The sequence below is a fragment of the Leucopleurus acutus genome (genome assembly GCF_964270905.1).
Source record: "Leucopleurus acutus genome assembly, chromosome: 2".
NCBI classification, from domain to species: domain Eukaryota; kingdom Metazoa; phylum Chordata; class Mammalia; order Artiodactyla; family Delphinidae; genus Leucopleurus; species Leucopleurus acutus.
The window spans coordinates 193,429,302-193,442,939 of record NC_139143.1 but is presented as its reverse complement, the minus strand read 5'-3'; the positions used below and the strand labels follow the sequence as shown (position 1 = coordinate 193,442,939).

General features: G+C 62.4%; 1 protein-coding gene across 3 annotated transcripts; it reads right to left on the bottom strand.

Annotated features, from left to right (window-relative positions):
- Positions 1 to 26: 26 nt before the first annotated feature.
- NOC2L (NOC2 like nucleolar associated transcriptional repressor) lies at positions 27 to 12,349 on the bottom strand. 3 transcript variants are annotated; one of them, XM_082832923.1, is made up of 19 exons: positions 12,289 to 12,349; positions 11,993 to 12,145; positions 10,632 to 10,806; positions 10,427 to 10,543; positions 9,711 to 9,831; positions 9,534 to 9,624; positions 7,740 to 7,818; positions 7,519 to 7,629; positions 7,042 to 7,155; positions 6,156 to 6,344; positions 5,842 to 5,981; positions 4,907 to 5,018; positions 4,015 to 4,128; positions 3,662 to 3,763; positions 2,358 to 2,501; positions 2,139 to 2,252; positions 1,200 to 1,347; positions 945 to 1,001; positions 27 to 642 (listed from the first exon to the last, which is right to left on the bottom strand). In XM_082832923.1, the coding sequence occupies exons 1-19, from the start codon at positions 12,312 to 12,314 to the stop codon at positions 530 to 532; spliced, it is 2,220 nt and encodes a 739-aa protein (XP_082689049.1). In that variant the 5' UTR covers positions 12,315 to 12,349; the 3' UTR covers positions 27 to 529. The 3 variants fall into 3 exon arrangements, with proteins under 3 accessions (XP_082689049.1, XP_082689050.1, XP_082689051.1); XM_082832924.1 differs by having other exon boundaries at positions 9,711 to 9,828; XM_082832925.1 differs by lacking the exon at positions 945 to 1,001.
- Between the last annotated feature and the right edge of the window lie 1,289 nt (positions 12,350 to 13,638).

Sequence of the window (13,638 nt, the reverse complement as noted above, 5' to 3'; positions counted from 1 at the left end):
TAAAACGAAAACACATGATTTAAGAGGAAAAGAATGAGTTTCCAAAGACTGTCTGCGGGTGCCTGCAGGGCCTGGTGCAGACCGCGTGGGGACTGAACCCAGGCACGGGGCGGGGGCGCTGCATGCTGGGTGGCTGCGGACAAAGCAGAGATGGAGAAGGCGCAGGCGCACCCCAGGCCCTGCAGCGTTGGCCGTGCGCACGGCATGACCGCGTGCCAACGCCGGGCAGAGCCCCACTCCAGGTCGGCACCTTCACGGGGTAGGTGCGTCTCACCCGCCACCATAAGCTGCGGCAGGAGGCCAGCCCCACGGTGGTTTATGGCCGCCACTCCAAGACTTGGAACAGCACTTGGTCCTTTCTGGTCTCTTATGTTGTAAAAATAAAGCCCTATCCACCATCTACGCCCTGCGTGGGCACAGACCCCAGGGCCTTGGCTCAGCCGCAGCCGGGAAGCAGCACACCTGACTGCCTAGTGAGGTTGGGAACGCCATGCAGCAGCCCCCCCACAAGGCTCCAGGCGGGCAGCCCTCAGTCGTCCTCGTCCTCGGAGAGCTCTAGATCCTGCAGCTCATCCTCCGGCCCCTGGGCCAGCCGCCACGGCTCCTGGGGGTCCGGCCCCGCCTCTGTGTCTGGGTTTCCATCTGCAGGGAGAGCGCACACCTACATAAATTCTGCTTTATCAGGAAGAAGCCAGCCTGGGAGGTTACTCATCACTAATTAATCACAGCACTAATTAATTTATCGCTGCTGCTGTTGCTGGGGGCCAGGGCCAGAGCCAGCGGGGATGGAGCAGCTGGCCCAGTGTGTGGGGGAGGGGGGGAGGGCGTGGGCCCAGCTTAGAGCCGATGGCCCTGCCCACCCACCGGATCCCCCATGACAGTCTCGGTCCCCAGACAGATGGGCTGAAAAACCACGGCACCCCACGCTCTCAGGAACCATTTACCCTCTGAGCCGCTGACTTCCTCCACCCTCTGCCAAGCTCTTCGGGACCCAGGCGTCCCTGGGGACCAAGCACAAGAGCCCATGGGGGTGGACCCACCAGCAAACGCACAGAGGGGCAGCTAAGGCAGGACGGGGGCCGGGGCACAGCCCTGGACCCCACTTTCCCTTAGGTCTCCTCTGTTCAAGTGGGAGAGGACCCAGAACTGCCCTGAAAGGTGGTGGTGGGAGGGGGTGACACAAGGCCTGGGGGCCCCACCTCTCTCTTGGAAGTCGGGGGCGGCGTCGGCGTCCTCGGCGTCCTCAGCGACGTCCAGATCAAAGAGGTCCTTGAATTCTGCTCTGTCCTCACTCTTCCTGTCCGCCACCTTGCGGCGCTTTACCTCTGGGAAGTTCAAATCTTCCAGCTGGAAGGACAGGGACCCAGAGCTGCAGGTGAGGGTGGGCTCTCAGGGCTGCCTGCCCACTGGCCACAGCCCAAACCACAGCCCAAGCCCGACTCACATTCCAGACCCAGTCCTGCACCCTCCTACCCCGTGAGGCCCTCCTCTAGCCTCCAGCCCCCACCCCCATGCAAGGACCCCGCTTGGCCACTTCTGGGACACTTGGTCGGCATCACTGGGTAGGCTCCCTGGACAGCTGCCCTACCAGGCCAGTGAGGAGGCCGCTAAGTGACATCAAAGCTGCAGGCTCCAACCATGCTCCTTCCCTAATTTTCAGCCATCACTCCCAGAACAGATGGCCTGCCCATACTGACACCAGGACAGGGATGCAGACAGTCATGCCGCTTGGCACGAAGCTGTCCCCTCAGGTCACAACGTCATGTACCCACCGATCAGGCCCAGACCCAAAGACAGAGCTAGAGCTCTTCCTGTACCTCCCTGCTGGCCCTTCTGGTGTCCACAGGCTGGCCTAGGTGACAAGGTCAGCCCAGCCAGCACTCACTCCTCCAAAAGCCCCAGCCCGTCAGGCCTGAGGGGTAGCAGCCTCTGCCCCAGCACAGCCCTGGGGCCTCTCCACCTGAGGGTCATGGGAGAAGGCCCCAGACTCTCCCCGGTTCTGCCCGCCATCCGCCTCATCAGAGCATCGGCAGCGCCAGCACACGGTGCAGCTAGGGTGGCTGGGGGCAGCACCCACCGACCCCTGCTGACATCCTCCCAGCCGTGCCCACATCCCCGACAACCCACCACCACCATACCCGCTCTTTGCCACTGATCTCCAGCTGGATCTCACGGTCCCTCAGCTTCCGCCACTGGCTGTAGAACTTCGTGAGCGGGGTCCCCTCCTCCCGGGTTCGCTTCTCCCAGGCATCCTGTGCAGGGAGATCCAGGGTCATGTCCCACCCCGGGCAAAGCCCCAGACCTCAGCCACACACTGACCAGTGGCCCCCGGGCCCCGGCACCAGCCCCCAGCTGACCACTGCACGCTGGTCGGACACGCCGAAGGAGACCCTCTGGCGGAGCCTGCGGATGTGTTCTGCGTTCTCCTGCACCTTCTCGAGCAGCTGGCGCACCTGACGGCAGTAGTTGGCCACCTTGCACTCCCGGAGGAAGGATTTCAGCTGCAGAAGAAGGGGGGCTCAGCCTAGCCCCAGGCACAAGGCTACTCTGCACCCTGCAAGCGGTGACCACAGGCAGGCGGGGGCGGGTCATGGGTTCGTGTGTCTCAGAGCCCTGGGGGACACACCTGAGGTTGGGGGGAGCCCCAGTGCAAGTGTGGGGGGGGGCGGAGGGGGGTTGGGTGACTCTATGGCCCAGCCCTTAGGGACCTGTGGGGGTCGAAGGGCTGACGGGAGGATGACCACCAACCCCGTGGGCCAGGCAGAGGGGTGGGCAGGGGCAGGATGGATCCACCCTCCAGGCCACATCCCGCCTGCTGCCTGTCTAAATAAAGTCGTGCTGGCTCACGGCACACTCATTCGTTCCTGCGTTTCTGTGAATTTTTTGCACTTCTGCGGGCAAGTTGAGCGGATTGAGAAACCCCGTGATTGCAAAACCTAAAATATCTACCATCTGACTTTTTACCAAAAACGTTTGTTGACCCTCTTCTAGACCATGATCCCCAAGACTCAGAGAGAGGACGACGCACACCTATGTCTGAGCAACCCTGCCCCACTCACTACCAGGGCCAGACGGGCACAGGCCTCCCTGAAATGAGAAACCTAGGCTGAAAGTAAACGGATCTCCAAGGGGCTTCTGAGAGGAAAGACACCCCCCATCCCACCCCGAATGTCACCTGAAGAAAAGCTGAGGTGGGCGGCCAGGGCTTCCTGTGACCCCCTAACGTCTCCTACCTCCTCACCCGGCCCAGGAGCACCTGGGAAAGCATGCAGTGAGACCAGCCTGACCCAGAGCCGGGGGCCGGTGCAGCCTGCTGAGCCCCAACACCCCCAGGAGCCCTCACGGCTGGTCCAGGCCCTGGGCTGTAGCACGCTAGAGCGGGGCTGACAGGTCCTGGGGTCCTCCTGATGCACCCGGGCCAGCGCCCTCCTCAGGCTCCCAGGCATGTACCCCAACACCACGGCCCCGGGGACCCAGCTGCCAGGTGATGCCAGCACAGAGACCCCAAGCTGACCAGGCCCTGCCACTGGCCCTGTGCGGCTGTGACAGGGCTGCCCTGCTCTGGCCCCACGCGAGGGGCGCCAGCCCGTCAGGAGGCGGTCTGGTCTGCTGAGGGGTTGGGCCCACGGAGGGACTCGGGCGGGGGGCAGCGGGCACACACCTGCAAGACAGCGGGCAGCGCCAGCTCGGGGAATGCAATGCTGTGGGCCTGACCGTGCAGGTACTCCAGGCTGAGGTCATACAGCTGCTCCACCAGGCCATCCTGAGGCAGCGAGGGAGCGGACAGCGTCAGGGCAGAGGGGAGCTCAGACCTCGGAGCCACACTCGGGCTCAGGCTCATCAGGCTACCCAGCCCCGGGAGGCCCACGAGGTTCAAGCCTGGAGGGCAGCGGGCCTTCTCCCATCCACACTCGTCTACCTCCAGTCGCCCCGCACGCTGACCTCGGTGCCCCGTGACATCCTGCCGTGACCCCGCCCAGGGCGTTCCCGGACCCCTTTGGAGGCTGGGCTCACCCGGTACGCCTTCTCCTGCAGGTTGACCTTGGACAGCTTCAGGATCACAGCAAAGTTGATGGGCCTGGAGCTCATGCGCCCCGGCCTCCTGTTGAAGTCGACCTGCTGGAAAATCTGCCCCAAGGACCCGTCAGCCTAGCCTGCCCACCCCAGTACCCTGGGTCTCTGGACACCCATCTTGAGACCAAGGACAAGTGCAGTGCCAGCCCCACGGCCTCACAGACACCAGCCCCTCCCCGCACAGCTCCAGATCTCTGGTCCCCAAGGGAGTCCCTCTGCCCTAGAGCAGGGCCCTGGTCAATGGGGCAGGACCAGGCCACACCCTTACACACTGCTGCTGTCCCCCTCCTGAAACCGGGCCAGAAAAGCATGAGAACCAGTGTCTGGAGACAAAGAAGGGTCCCTCCTGCACAGGGTCACCATCACTGCAATTTCCTCACCCACGATCACATCCCCACAGCCTGGTCCCGGCCCTAGTGGACCTCTAGCCTTTGGACTGAAGCCTCTCCCTACCTAAGCTACGTGCACACGGATACACACGGATACACACGCACAGAGGCAGCAAAGGGAACACAGCTTTGGAATCAGACGGGGCTTTCAGCCCAGCTCCGCCGCTCACTCTAATCTTGGGGAAACACCCAGATCGACCCAAGTCTGTGCCTTAAAACCAGCGCCCTCGGGCCAGCCCAGCAGAGCAGCTGTACTCACCTGCGGTGCCACTCTTGCCTATCGGGCAGGCACCGCACACAGTTAACACCCTCACAACCCGTGTGCTATGGGCAAAGAGCCAGCACTCAGGAGAGCTGCACCGAGTTGAGGAGTAGTCGGGCCACATGCGGCAGGAGGCGTCTTCCCTCCCGCACCCTCCGCCCCACCTCGAGCACCTGCTCACCTCAAGGATGAAGGGTAGCACCGGGATGAAGGTGCCTGTGCTCTCCGAGAGCAGTGTCAGGGTGCGCACGCAGTGCATGCGCAGCGGGTAGAAGCGGGCCGTGGGGACCAGCCTGGGGATGTGGGAAGGCGGGAGTGAGCAGAGACCCCAGACTCAGACACCCCCAAACCAGCCTCACCTGCCTGGCCCCGCTGCCTCTGAACTCTCCCCACCCACTGGGCTCCAACCTCAGGAGGGGCTCCTCCCCGGCAGGGTCAGCAGCCACACCAGCCTCAGACAGATAAAAGCAGGACAGAAGGCCCCCACCGAAGGCGCAGTTCTAAGGACCTGCCGTCTTGCTCAGTTACAGGGGCAGGCACCCCACCCCACCTGGCTAGCAACTCAATTTCATTTTAACACGTGAGACAGCAAAACTGTTCTTTCTTCTCCCTTCAGGAGAACAAGGATGCCCTCTGCTGGCCACACGTGGTTCCGCCCGTCTCTGCCCCCACAGACCAGCACGATATTCATAGGCAAACCAACCCCAGCCGTGCCTCGTCACTCCAAACCTGCTCTGTCCAAGACGTCCAGGCAGATAACCCCAAATGCCTTCAAACTGCACACAGTCCCCTCTACCCCGCGTCCCCAGAATGCACGTGTGTGCGGCATCCTGGACTAAGGTACCAGGTCACAGGCAACCAAGAGGCCCAGCTGACAACGATTCTGGGATACCGGGAACAAGGCCACGGACAGCCTCAGCCCAGACCTTCCTCAGGTGCTGCCAAGTCACAGACACCACACCTGGAGGCCCCAGCTGCCAGGGACACTGGCCAGACCCTCTGTGAACAACCCTGACCCTACCCTGACCTCCAGGACAGCCTCCTGTAACCTTCTCCCTGTGTAGCCCTGGCCCCACCTCCTTCGGCCCTCGGGGCAACCCCCCAGCCACGACTCACTTGATGCAACCGATGACAACCTGGGACAGGGGGTAGATCAACGGCTGCAGAGCTTCACTGGGGCAGATGGTGCTGAGGGCGCGGCCCCACAGGTGGAGGCAGTGGACGAACTGCCAGCTGTACACGGACTGGCGCGTCTCCTGGGCAGAGCGCAGTCCCCCCGGTCAGCCCCGCCCAGGTGAAGGGGTCCCCTGCACCTATGCCACAGCCCCCGCCAGCAAGGGCCCTGGCGCCCGCCGCCAAGTGGCTGAGCTGCCTCTCGCAGGAGGCCAGGCCCCCACCCCCGCAGTGGGTCGGGCCCCGCCCCCACCCACCTCCTTGCGCGTGGTCATGGCATTGCGCAGGTGGATGGCGAGCTGGCGGATGTAGAGGAATGCGTGCTGATAGGCGACGCCCGCATCCAGGGCCAGCAGCTCTGTCAGAGTCCGCTGCATGAAGTTGACGAGGGGCAGGGTGCTGGGGGAGGTGAACCTGCAGTTCCTCACGTACGTGATGTACATTTGCTGCCGGAAACACCTTAGTCAGAGCCACCTCTGAGCTCCCAGGGCCGCATGCCCCCACCACCCAGCTCCAAGCCCCCTGCAGACACCCGGGCCTTTCCCTCAGAGCTCGCCTCAGCAGGAACCACGGCCCAGCCACGTGTGCCGCAGACCCCCCCGCCGCACGGCCCTGCTTCTCAAGGCCCCACTGCTGCTCAGCCCACCGGCCCCGGGCAGAGTCTGCAGTGCCGAGGGGAAGGGTCTTACGGGGAGGCCTAGACACCCAGGAAGGAGGGAGCTGCAGCATGAATAACCGTGCGAAAGGGCAAGAGCCGTGGACGGACCAGAAGGGAAGGAGGCAGAGAAGCCCCAGCTGCCCGCCAGGCTGATGCAGGGCGCTTCTAGAGGGTTCTGTGCAGGGCAGGCCACCCCAGGCTTAGAGCCAGGCAGCAGGGTCCCCGTCCTTCTCCACGTCTGATGTCCTCGTCCACTGAGGGGAGAGCTGTGCAGGCCACTCCATGTGGAGCCCCAGGGGGACCAACGGCTCCTGTCCCCATGCCATCCCGTCCCCCACTTCTCTTGGAGAAAGCCATGACGAGGACCTGGGTCTGCCCAGGGTCACAGCACCCGCGAGAAACACCGACCACAAAGGCAGCCTGCCCAGCCCTCAGGTCAAGACTTTCAACCCGGACCCTAACGGAAGAGCCGGGGGCACCACTACCTTGAGGACGGGGCTCAGAAAGACGTCCTTCTTGTGCCGGCAGACCTTGACGAGCACCAGGAAGGCCAGCACACGCAGCGTCTCCTCACCCGTGCCCCACAGGACCACCATCCTCTGTGGAGGCGAGTTGTCACCGCCTGCCCCGGGCCCCCCACCCCCCACCCCGAGCCCGGCCAGAGACAGCCCTTCCCACAGCACCCACCCCGGGGAACTCCCCGAGTTAGGGCTCAATCGGGGAGGAGCGAAACCAAAGCACATCACCCCTCCTGAAGGCCGTATGGTGAAAACTGACCTCTGCTGTCCAGCGCATGTATGCACGTGGGTGCCAGAAAGCTGCCCCCCGCCCCCCAGGGGAGCCCGTCCTCGCGTGACTGGGCTGTGCTGCCTCGAGTGTGCCCCAAAAACAGAACCCCATGGGGTGGCACAGATGCCCCCTGCACTCCAGCCGGCAGCTGGGCTGCCCTGAGGCCAACACACCTTGAGCAGCATGCGGCACTGCTTGGGGAAGGTCAGGTAGTAGGGCACGGAGCTGCTGACGTGCTGGAGGACGGCCGCCGCTACTGTCGTCTCTGCCACACAGGCCACCAGCTGGGGAAGCAGGAGAGGTCAGCGAGGCCCGGGATACAAGGAAGGATTGGACCGGTGGATGCGGCCAGGCCCCCATGTGACCCGGCAGGCCCCGCCCCCCAGGACTGCACCTGTGTGACGGAGCTCAGGTAAGCCTTGATGTCTAGCCGGAGCTTCCCCCACAGCGGGCTGCTGGATGGCTGCCGCACCCTGCAGGGAGACCGCGCCCTCCAGCTCAGACACGAGGCCACAAGGAGGGCACCAGGAGGCCACCAGGAGGCAGGGGTGTGCCCCAAGCCACGTCCCATCCAGGACACACACAGTGTCCAGGACGCAAGGGCACATGGGCCCTGTGGTGAGACACCCCGCCCCCCATCTTTCCCATGAGTTCAGGGACCTTTCCAGCTGGATAGACGCGAGAGACACACCAGGACTCTCTCAAGGATGGCCCACAGCTACACCTAAGGAGGAGTACCACCAAGCCCCAAGCCCCCCACAGGCCACCCCACCCGGCCAGAGGGCTGACCATCCTTCCTGTCTGAGCCCAGGGCCAGCCACTTCCCCCAGAGCCCCCAGACAGACCCCTGGCCTCCAGCTCCCCACACCTCTCAGGCACCCACACTCCGCAGTCCCAGGTCTGACCCAGGCATCGCCAACCAGCACAACAAGCTGTCTTCCTTTGGGCCACGTACAGTTTTTGTCGTTGTTGTTAGCCTTGCGGCTTACGGGATCTCAGTTCCCCGACCAGGGATTGAATCCAGGCCACGGCAGTGAAAGCACCGAATCCTAACCACTGGACCACCGGGGAACTCCCCGGGCCACATACGCTTTACAGAGACCAAGTCATTTACACCTTAATTTCAGCAGCAGTGACTGGTGCCTAGGAGGTTTCTCAAAGGCATCGCCTCTCAACACTTGCAGAACTCCGCACGTTAAGTGTCTGTTAACTCTGCTAACGTGTGCAAAAGAACCAAGGACAGGGGCCCCTGTTAGCCTCCCCATGGGCTGAGGCCGGCTGCTGGGCACCTGGAGCCACGACCCAGGCGGCGCTGCCGCTTCCTCCCAAGCCCGCTGTCCTCCATGGTGACCGCTCTCCCCACTGCAGCAGCCCCCACGGAAGCCCGCACCCAGCCAACGCCAGCACCACTGAGCGCTGCCTCTTTGCTGCCCGCTCACTCACTGCCTGTGGCCCTCCACTCTCGCCAGCAGCCAGCTGCCCTGCCCCCTCAGGCAGCCACCCCTACGCGGCCGCATCAGTCCAGCCCCGACCATGCCCCCAGGCCCAGGTACTCCCAGCCCCGAGTCCCGGCCTCTTCCTCCTCCCCCGCCAGGTGGTCCCGGCGGACCTCTCCCTGGAGCTTCCTTCTCCCTCTGAGCAGTGTCGGGGTGAGTGTGACCCTCCAAGCCTTTCCTGCCTCCGGGTCACGTGGCTGCAAGCTCCTGGGAGCCCCAGTGGAGCCCGCAAGCTGCCAAATGCGGGCTGCTGCTCCGCCCCCTCTGGAAACCTTCCAGGGCCTTCGCTCAACTGACCTCTCACACGGAAGTCAAGGTCCTCGAGCCAGCATGGATGGGGCCCCTGCCTAGACACACACACTCGCACCAGCCAAAGAGCAAGGAGAGCGGACAAGACTTGACTTGTCCAAAGAGAAAAGAGAGAATCCTGACCAGGAAAGCCAGGGGAGCAAAGCCCAGCACACACTCTGTGGCCCTTGAGGAATTCTGGGCAGGAAGGAGGAAGGACAGGGCTACCCCCATAGGGCCCTGAGTGTCCAGCCTCTCCCAAGAGCCCCACAAAGAGCCTGGCTCTGTCCTCCACATCCCTCTGTGCCAGCTAGGCCTAGAAGGGGCCCCTAGGTCCCAGAGCCCCTGCCTTCCCCAGTGCAGGGCCCGACCATGCCGCCCCATGCCATCCTCCTCCCTCTTACCTGCTACTGTCCTTCGGGGCTTTTCTAAACAGCAGCTCCTGGAGACAGCCAAAGAGATCTCTGATGCAGAAAGTGACCAGAGCGTTGAACACTGCAACGAGGCAACCAGAGATGCCACTCTCAGGACAGAAAATGGAACACAGAGACTGTATCCCTGGTCCCCTCACCCCAGCTCACCAGCACTGTCCGTGACCTGGAACTTGCTGGTCTCAGTGCCTTCCTGTTCTCCTTGGGCGGTGGCCACGGCTGCTCGAAACGCCTGCACAACTTCGTGGAATAGCTTTGGAGTGAGGTGCTGCTAAAAGGGCAGAAGGACCCAGAATGTTGGAGGAGCAGTCAGCTAGCTGGGGCTCCAGGAATCTGCTCTATGAGAGGAAGGCATCCTCGGCCACATCCTCAGACCAAGAGCAGAGGTGGGAGCAGCGTTACGGAGCCATGTGCAAGGAACAGAAAGAGTCCAGCATCCTCCTGGAAGGGCCATGAGGGAGGGGCGGAGGAGCCTGAATCTAAACAATGGCTAGCTCCAAGTGGTAACTGGAGTCCTCCCTTTCCGGCCTTTCTTTTCCCCGCAGAAACCACTGCAAGGCCCTCAGAAGGGCCCTGGCTCCACCAGCGAGCAAAGGCACAGAGACTATGTCCTGCCCACAGTGGACTTCAGAGAGCCCTGGAGAAAAACAGAGAGGAAAGGAGAAGGCAGAGGCCCTAGTCTCTGAATGAAGGAGAGAATGCAGTCCTGAGCCCTCCTAGCATGCAGGGAAAACTGCGAGATTCTCTCTTGTGCTGAACGGGATCAGAGGGGGCTCCTCCCACCTGCACTGCCCCAGGTAAGTGAAAGAAAGCAGAGGGACGGGAGCTGGGGCGGGGTCAGCGGCCCAGCCCAGGCCACTTCTCACCTTCGCCGCCTGCGTCCATCTCTCAACCGTGGCGAGCGTCACAGAGGCAGAGCCCCTCCTCCTCCCCATAGGCCCTCTGGGGACCCCGTCCTCCTCATCTTCCTCCTCGCTCGCCTCCTGCACCAGACACAGTGGGCCCCACTGGACCAGATGCAGAGGCCACAAACACGCCCCCGCCCCCACCCAGCTGTGCACAGGCTCTCACCTCCAGCGCGTCGGGCAGGGAGTGGAGCTGCTCCTCCTCGCCCTCAGAGCTGTCCGAATCACTAAAGTTCAGCAGGCTCTGGTCATTCTCCTGCAGGAACTCGTAGAACTCAGGGTCTTTGTCCTTCAGTCGAGAGAGCTGGTCCTTGTGCTCAGACGCACGGCCCTTACGCCGGCTGAGAAGGTGGGGTCATCAAGTCTGACCGGCTGGCACAGCCAAGGCCAAGGGGGGAGGGGGGATCAGCCTTCCTGTCCTCCTCAGAGAACCTATGAGGCTTCGTCTGCTCCCTCCACAGCAGCTGCTAACAAACAAGGCAGGGAGCTTTCCAGAGAGCAACTTTTCAGCAGATCTCTCTCTCCCCCAAACTCCGGACTCACACGTCCGGCAGCCTCTGCACACGTGTTTCAAACCCAAGGCGTGTTTCAAAACAACGCTGAACTTGCAGCTTCCCCCGAACTTACTCTGCCCACACGCTGCGCTACCTTAGCTGTCGCTAACTCCCCCTTTCCAGGTACTCACGTGAAAGGTAAACCCTCTCTGTCTCTCACACCCAGCACGCACTCTGCCACGAGATCTCATCATCAATACTTCCAAAAGTCTCACGACTCCTCTCAAACCAGCATCATCTCTCAATTCACTTGTCCACTCCAGCCCCTTACAACCTGCTCTCAGCACAGCAACCGGAGGGACCCATCCTGTTACATGTCACGCGACATTACTTCACTACTCAAAACCCTAGGATAATTTCCAACTGTACTGAGACGCCATATAAACGGTCTACGAGATCCAGCCCCATCACCATCTCTCCAGCTTCACCTCCTACTACTCTCCTCGCATTCCTGCCACAGCCATGCTGAACTCTGCGTAAGGCTCACTCCCAACTCAGGACCTTTGCTGTTCCTAATGCCTGAAACACCCAGACATTCTTCCCCTACTGCTGCAATTTACTCCCTCAGGTTTCATAAAACGGCCTTATCCACTCCACCTAACGCTGCCGCAGAAGCTCCCACCTATGCTCCCTATTCCTCCAGCTCCTTCTGCTTTTCCTTCCTGTCTGCAGCACTTATTTCTTCCACCGCCCTACACGCTGTAGTTTATCCAAGGCCGAGTAAGCTCTCCTGGACCAAAAATAAATACTATTCTCCAGCGTTTCCCAACACCGGGATGACTTGGCACAGAGCAGTCACTCCGTAAATACCGGACGGAAGAATAAACAAGTCGAAAGGTCTGGGGGAGAGATCAGAGGTCCCTAGGCCTCAGTCCTGAGGCCCCAGGAGTGGTCAGCACCCTTCCGGTGGGGCGGGCCAGGACGGTTAAGTGGGTTCTGCTTACACACGGCCCGTAGAAGACGCTCCACTCACCTGGCCAAGGGACTCCCACCTGGCCCATCCGGGCTCCGGGTCGCTCCGCGCGCCGCCCGCGTCTCCGCCTCTGGGGCTCCTTCGGGCTCCGAGTCGGACTCGGAATCAAAGCCCGAGGCCAGGAACTCGTCCACCGTCAGCTCCGCCAGGCGCCTGCGGGCCATGCCGTTGGAGTCATGACTCCCCGCCAGCCCGATGTGCCCCAGCCCGGCCGCCCCAGGAACACAGAGAGGTGCAAGAGGAACCTCTCTGGATGCAAGCGCCCGCCGGGAGGCCTGATCGGAGCCTCAACTCACCGCTTGCGGGTCCACGCCGCCGCCATAACTGCAGGCCCGTAGCGTGCGCCCCACTTCCGGCCCCAGCAGGCCTTGCGCCAGGCGCACTTCCTGCAGGCAACCCCGCCCCTGGCCCCGCCCCGCCGCGCCCCGCCAGGTGGCTTTAAGGTTCTCCAACCTTGGCTGCGGCGGCATCCAGGCGGGAGGGCGCGTTCGGATCTCTTTTTGGGCGGGAGGCGCTCGGCCTCCCAGGGTGGCACGCGGGATGAAAGCTCCCTGCGCAGGCCTGGTTCAGTCACGGCTCCCGCTCGTTTCCGCTGAGGGACAGACTGCGGAGCTCCAGCACCCGGCAGGACTGCGTAGGGCGGAATCCCGCCATTCCGCTCACAAATCTGTGACGTTTACCAAAAAAGGCACTAGTAACGACACCGACCTGGGGGAGGGCCGGGCCGGGTCACCGTCGCCCAGCCCAGCCCACAGCACACACACACCCCCCCCGCCCCCTCCATGGGTTCCGTGAACACGTGCCTGTGAGGATGTCAATGCATTGACCACGGAAAAAATGCATGGGGGGAAACATGTGTCAGAGAGGACTTCTATACAAAGAGCTCTTAGAAATCAATAATAAAAAGCCAACAATCTTTAGTAGAAAAAACAGACGAAAATAGAAATGGTGATGCTATAGATGAGCTGTTTGCGAATTGATAAATGACACTCTGATGAGGATCAGAACGATGAGAGCCGTTTCCACTTCACTGGACAGCCCCATAGCACCTGCGCTGGGGGAGCCAGAGGGGTGAGACAGCGGACAGACCCGAGCACTGTTACTGAAACCAGGTTGGCCAAATCTCCCTGAAAGAGGATGGCTGATATTTCAGTCCAGCGAGTCCTCTACTGGGAATTCAGCTACGAACACATCTGCCTAAGTACCCAGGCCGGCCCCGGCGGGGACAGCCACTTTTGCTCTGCCCTATCTGTGGAACAGCCTGCAGGTGCAAAGGCCCGGAGGCTGGAAGGTTGCCTTGGGGAAGGAAGGAGGTGGGGAAGCCAACCTATGCCCTCCCCTCCCCCCACTCGTCCTAATGGCGGAGGTCCGCGGGCCTGGACAGCCAGATCCCAAGACAGGGGACCCCACAGCGCCCAGGGCGTGCACCCCACCCCCTCTCCCGCTCTGCAGCCAGCGTCCAGATCAAGGCCAGACGGCAAAGTGGCCTGCGTGGGGTTGGAGAGAGGAGGGCAGACGCGGCCCCCGGCTGGCTCAGGTCCCAGGGGCATCACGTGGGGCCATTCGGCCCCCCAGGAGATGCGGGGCCCCGAAAGGGGAGAGGGGTGCTTCTTGAACGAGTTGAGGCGGGCGGAAGGTCCAGGAGG